At 38.2% G+C, this 6,916-nt stretch overlaps 1 protein-coding gene across 5 annotated transcripts in view; it reads left to right on the top strand.

Annotated features, from left to right (window-relative positions):
- Positions 1–6,721, top strand: part of TRAPPC13 (trafficking protein particle complex subunit 13) — a 40,747-nt gene extending 34,026 nt beyond the window's left edge. For 3 of the 5 annotated variants that reach the window (XM_061342662.1, XM_061342664.1, XM_061342666.1), the window contains 3 exons: positions 2,594–2,694; positions 3,592–3,742; positions 3,839–6,721. In XM_061342662.1, coding sequence (XP_061198646.1) covers positions 2,594–2,694; positions 3,592–3,742; positions 3,839–3,943 — 357 coding nt within the window. In that variant the 3' untranslated portion in view covers positions 3,944–6,721. The remainder of the gene's footprint in view (positions 1–2,593; positions 2,695–3,591; positions 3,743–3,838) is intronic. The other 2 variants (XM_061342663.1, XM_061342665.1) reach the window with 1 other exon arrangement.
- Positions 6,722–6,916: the final 195 nt, after the last annotated feature.

Raw genomic sequence — 6,916 nt, forward strand, 5'->3', positions numbered from 1 at the left:
AACCCATTACCCCTTGTCCTATCACTACAGTCCCTAATGAAGAGTCCCTCCCCAGCATCCCTATAGCCCCCCTTCAGATACTGGAAGGCTGCTGTGAGGTCTCCACGCAGCCTTCTCTTCTCCAGGCTGAACAGCCCCAACTTGCTCAGCCTGTCTTCATATGGGAGGTGTTCCAGTCCCCTGATCACCCTCCTGGCCCTCCTCTGGACTTGTTCCAACAGTTCCATGTCCTTTTTATGTTGAGGACACCAGAACTGTACACAATACTCCAAGTGAGGTCTCACAAGAGCAGAGTAGAGGGGCAGGATCACCTCCTTCAACCTGCTGGTCACAGTCCTCTTGATGCAGCCCTGGATACATCTTACAATGGGTGGTAAATCAGGGACAATTAAGTAAAGTGGTACTCTGCAAATACTGAAACAATGACTACAGAGATTATATGCAAGCTATATTTCATTAACTCACTACTGCAGTGTACAAGGAGATGAAGCCTGTTTAAGACCCTCTACCAGGTCCTATAATCCTGTTTTATAATTAATTGGAAAACCTGTGGGGGGTCATGCACTTTAGACAGATCCTGTCCAAATAATCAGGGATTAAGTTCTACCAAAGAAATCTTTCTCAAAACAAACAAAAAGCCACGAGCATACTCACCAGGAGACATAGGCAACACAGGCAGACTCAATGGAAGTGTTAGCAGACTGACCACCTTCATGCAGAACCCTCACAGGTCTGAATCCAAAACACAAGCTGAGTTTTATTCTTGTCAGTGACTTACAGTGAGGCACTGCACATCACTTGGCCTATCTCTTGTTTTCTGTCCCTGTCCCTGTGAATACAAACACCGTTTTTGTAAAGCCTTTGGAGACCTGTGGGAACAGTTCTTAGGAAAATCTTCTCCATTTGCTATCTCCAGGACACATCACCATCATTTATATAAAGGTTTGGGCACAAGGGACTTCCATTTTCCTGTGCCTGAGCCTCAGCTAATGCATTCCCCTCTGTCATTGTTTGGTTCAGATCAGTAATGCACTTTTGAAACAAGTAACCTGGATAATTTCCTACCATAACTGGGGGGTTTTTGTGGAGCAGTATTGGAATTCACAACTGCCATTCTTTTGGGGGGGCAATGTTACATGAGGCAGATGCATGTCCACAGCGTGCCATGAGTGGTTCACCTGCTCATAGGTACTCAGTCCAGGACTAGACTATGACTAATCCAAGTAATGTTAACATTACTCTTGAGTAGCACAAGCAAGGAATTGTCTAGCTGATTCCATACTCTGAGGAATCATATTTTTTGATGAAAACTATGTTCCTCCTTTTGGGGTTACTGTATGGCTTTTACCTCTAGCCATCAGTTCTTGCAGCTATCTCATTGTTAAGACCAACAGAGATGTACTGGTTTAGGCCTTCTCATCTGCTCTGATCCTTGTCTTGATTTGGTGAATTGCTGCTAATCTTACTCTATAAAATACTGCTTTTATTGCTGGTTGGTTTTGTTGGGTTTTTTTTCTTACTATGTCTCTTAAAAGAAGACCCTAACCTTATGGAAAACTACGCATTGTTTAGGGAACTAGGTATAAGTTTTCAAGTAGATTTCTTCCTGTCACCTAACGCAGCTGAAAATGTGTGCCTTTTTCCAGTGCTGGCTAATTACTTTTCCTTCTTGAAAGGTTCTAAACTTACGCTGATGGACTGGTCTGGAGTCTCCATCAGTTTAACATGCCTTTGATCACACTAACGTGCAACTTAATATGCTTTCTAAAATGTCATGTCTTCAGTCTGTAATGAACTGTGTATGACTATAGCATGTACCCAGCCTGTCAGTCACTGGCTTTCTGGATTTCTTTGGGTATATCTTTTAATCAAGCTGTAAATGTAACTTTTAGTACAGCACCCCTGTCGCATATGTCACAAGTAAGCATTGTCAGGTGGGGCAAATTTTTCCCTTTTTTCCACACCTGTCATTGTGTGGATTGAAAATCTAGTTTTTTAGCTGCATATTACAATCTTGAATCAGCCGTGGTTGGTAGTAACTAGAATATCACATACATGTTAGTTGAACAAATGAAATATGTTCAGCTGTTGACAGAATTGGGTAGTTGATCACTGTTCATACCGTGCATTTCTGATTGGTGGCACTTAATTATTTTGCCAGCGGCTTGGTGGACTGAAATGACACGGGGAATGAACAACCTTTCCTTTCCTAGGATGTGGAACAGTGGTGGGTTTATGCAGGAAAACTATACTTACGTTGTCCTTGGTATATTTGTTACCTGCCTACAGGTCTTGGAATGAAGCTAATCTGAAACTGTATATGGGTATTCAAATTTTAAGGATGTGAACTATCTGAAAAACTTACTTAGTAATAAAGATCATCTTTGTCTAATTAATAGTTAAATCTATCAAGAACGTGATCATCGGTAATGGATGGAGCAGTGCTGTGTTCTGGGTAAAAATCAAAAGCACAAAGAGCCAATCTTCTTTCTTCACATTCCTCTGTTCCTATCTTGTTGCAGTAAATGAAAACTTGAGTAATAAAAACTTCACTATCCAGCATCTGAGAATATACACTCTTGTACCTTCTCAGGCTCCTGGCTATGGCGATGTAAGGCTTTCTCTGGAGACAATACCAGACACCGTAAATTTGGAAGAGCCTTTTGACATTACATGTAAAGTAACAAATTGCAGGTAATGATGTCGTGTGATTCTTGCGCTTTTTCCTAAGTGGGTAAGTTGTCACTGTCTTTGTTTCATCTTTCCGTATTTTCTCCTGCAACAACTCAAATCTGGACCTTCCTATGAGTTACAGCAACATGAAACTACTTGAAAGACATCTTTTGGATTACAACAATTTTCAAAAACCCAAAGAAACAAACAAAGTAACACCCCTCCCATTATGATCCGTTAATACTATTTGAACTGGGAGATTGCCAAAAATTTCTAGTAGAGTAACATGGAACTGGCTGCAGTATTATTTAAGATTGTACCTCATACTTAAATCACAAATCATTTTTGTTCTTATTAGGTAACCTAACAATGAGTATTTACATAGGATTTTTTTAATTACAATTAATTTTATCAGAATAAATAATGCCGTTTCTATCCAGTCTAATTTTATGGCTACTTTTGCATCACTGCCTGAATGCTTGTTGGACATTGTCACTGTAGTCTTTTGTATGTCTCTGTTCATAATTTGACTTGATCCGCGTTTGTGCTAGGCTCCACAGTAGCCCTTTATAGAAGGGATACAAGAGTGACATATACATAAAATAATTCTAAATAGAAGTTGAAGCCAGGGACTAAATCATGTTCTGTTCTGCAGATACTTCTCATGAAAACCTTGTCCTCCATCCAAAGTGTGAGCAGTATTACACTATCCAGTATTACTAAATCTGTAACTGAACACTTGTGTCAGATAAAGCTACATGCAACTGCACTACTGCACATCAGACTAAATCTTGCTTGATGCCTTATGATTATTTATAAGTTCTTGATTAACAGTAACCTGAATAATAATCAACTTTTACTTGAGTGTTTAGAAAAAGGCCCACAGGTTTATTTTGTTTTATTTATGATTTCCTCTAGCAGTGAAAGGACTATGGATCTGGTTTTAGAAATGTGCAATACAAATTCCATCCACTGGTGCGGAGTTTCAGGAAGGCAACTTGGAAAGCTGCACCCAAGCTCATCCCTCCATCTTGCACTTACACTGTTGTCTTCAGTGCAGGGATTGCAAGTAAGTCTTTATAGCATAGTTTTGTTATAAAATAGCTGTTTTATAAGCTTCTAATTCTTTCTACTAACAACTCTTTTAAATATTTTCCTTTTCTAGAGTGTCTCGGGCTTAAGACTTACAGACACGTTTTTGAAAAGAACATACGAGTACGATGATATTGCACAAGTCTGTGTAGTTTCTTCAGAAGTCAAACAACGCTGAAGAAAACATTCTGTACAGCTGAAGGGCTTTCTTTTTTTCTTGATGTGTTAGCAGCTGAATCAAATTAAAATGTGTAAAAGCAAAACCAAATCCCTATATATCTCTAAATTTAACTATTGCTTATTTCATTTCTCTGAGCATTTTCTGAACATTCTTACATCTTTCAAAACATGCATATGCATTCTGCCTTCAGAAAATAAAGCCTTTGAATCAATTGTAGCTCTAACAGGTTACATTGCATTAACATCACTTGGGTCAGGGGGTGGGATTTATATGAAACAGTATCACTTTGTACTTATTTTTGTTGTTTTAATTATTTTTAAACTATTTAAACAGGTTTTAAATTATGATTCTGACAAAACTGCTTCAGTTTTAAGGAACTGGCCTTTTACACAGAAATTCCTGGAATCCAAACCCCTAAAAAGAAACAGTTTCATGTACTTGGTAGAGCAGTGTATTTGCATGGTACATGCATAACCATAACAACTAGAGACTGATACAGGCATGAGATGAGGGAGTGCAGCTGGCACTGCTGAAGCACTAGCAGCTAGAGAGTATCAGCCAAAGGATGTGCTGGTTGTGGCTTGGTCTTTGGAAAGGAGCAGCAATACAGCAAACCTTGTGCAGAATTGTGTATCCCTGTCATACAGGGCATGGCATGAACAAGCATACTGCTTCACAGTTAGTAGAGAACTGAAACCAAGCAGAACTTGGGGCATTTTATATTGTTAAACTGGTACAAATTAGTCTGCCCACCCCACAGGCATTTAAGTGGATTTTTAAGAAAATTAGGAAAAAAAACCCTGCATGGCTGCCCTAGATCAATTCTCCAAGCCATATGTAGGAAGGAACTCAGGACCTGGTTAAGCACTGAACTGTATTTTTCCTTGGATTTGTTTTGACAAAAGATAGAAGAATTTTTGGCTGAAATATATAAGATCACCTAAAGGTAGCCATTTACAGAAAATGGTGACTGGTTTTACTAGTTAACTAGTGTTACAAGATTCTACCCAGTGGCTTGTCACGTTTCTTGGCAACCATATTGGCACATAGCAACCTCACTTTTGACTTATTTCACTTAATTTTATACACAGGAAAGCCTTAAGTATAGAATTCAATTTTAAAACATTAGATAAATTTAGGATCAGCTTACTAAATCGAGAGAATGAGTCAATACTGTAAAGAAAATAAAGTAAAACTAGACTCTGCACATCCAAAATACCTGTTTATGTTTGCTGCTCCACAGTTTATTAAAGAATACAATTTACCTGTTATTCTAAGTACATCAACAAATTAGAACAGTAAAACCACAACTATCCAGACAAAAAAAAGTAAGTAACTTTATTTATAATCTATTTTCAAGTTAAACTGACACAAGTTGAAGGACATGTAACCATAAGGTAACAAGAGGTAGGAGGAGAGATACAGAAATGGTAGCAAAAGGCTATTGGTCTAGTATGACTTTCTGTAGCTCTGAAACAATGTGTGAGTCCAAAGCTGCAGACTTGCTACAAAATCAAACGTGCAACTGAAACAGTTTCTAAGCTGAAATTTTCAGTAAGCGTCTTTATGATCAGGCATAGTTTAAAGAATATACCTCCATGCAAGCAGGTTACAGGAGTTTACAATTCGAGTGCAAGACATTTTCTTCTCTAACAATTATCACACATATATGCTGATGGGACAGTAATGATATAAAACCAATTCAATGTTAAATGCATATTTGCTTAGTTGAATGATAAACTGCAGTTGACCTTAAAGCAGTATTTCTAGGGAGTGCGGTTTACCACCCAATCTAGCAGGATGAAAAATTTTAGTGCAAAATAAAGTGCAGTTATTACACAGGAAAAGATTCCTTCCTCACCCTGTGATTAAGACATATTGCATGACTGTGAAACAATCTAGCCTATTCAAGGAAAAATAGACTTTAGTATAAATGATCCCCTTGTTTCTGGTTTCAGTGGAAAATCATGTAATGGCAGCTCCTGTTATTGGTTTCACTGCTTTTCATTTAGGCTATAAAGCCCTTTCTGCTAATATACAAGAAACAGAATGTTTGCAAGTTAAGTAGTGTGCCAGTTGTAGCACATTCCTAAAGGGTTAGCTAATGCCATCAATATTTTAATAAATACTCTGGTTACATATTGTCTGTACTGGAATTAAACCTAAACATGACAATATTGCAGTATGTGAAAAGTTACCACTATAAAGATGATTTCAAGACTAGTTTTCAGGTAACTGACAGATGCTTCATCCCATTTAACCCTGGGGGTAGTTCTCCCATAAATCCAGTAAGCTGTATTTTACTTGACAGTACAACTTCTGCAGCCAGCCTTTGAGTACTATTGTATTTATTTTGCTGGTCTCTAAGAACTCTCAAAACACTTTTTTCTGTCTTAAAGTAGAAAGGTAACTGACAGCATGAAGACTGCTGTCACAAAGTAAGTATAAATTGAGCAGGAGAAAGACTGCAGTGCTGTCCAGCCCACTCTGGATTTATTGGTTCTCCTTACCAAAGCTAGCAAAACTCACTTTGAGCAGCTGAAACATGAAAGAGAGGCAGTAAGACGAACAGTGAAGTTTACCAGGAGACATGCTAGGAGCAGTGCTTCTCTCCTGACACAACATGCCACTCCAAGCAATGTTTGTACAGTAGTTGTAGACCACTTACAGCTTCCATGGCTCGCTCTTGTAAATGGTATCCTGTCCTATTAACGTAACAGAACTTAGGTAGCAGTTTTCTTGAATGGATTAGATTCAGGATCTGAACAACCTCTGAAAAAAAGATGCTAGTTAGAGATTGTCATCAGATGTTAATTCAGAAACTGTTACTTGGAAATGTATTTTTAATACAAAGCTTAAGTATCTCTACAGCCTCAAAAAGGCAAGTATGGAAACTTAGAGAATTTAAAGAAGCAGCATTTTAATGCTGTGTGTAGGCAAGTTCTATTGAATTAAGTATGCAATGTGTTA

This window comes from Neopsephotus bourkii, unplaced genomic scaffold (genome assembly GCF_033783945.1).
Source record: "Neopsephotus bourkii isolate Nb327-2 ecotype Australia unplaced genomic scaffold, CSIRO-AGI_Nbou_v1 NB_1810, whole genome shotgun sequence".
NCBI lineage: Eukaryota > Metazoa > Chordata > Aves > Psittaciformes > Psittacidae > Neopsephotus > Neopsephotus bourkii.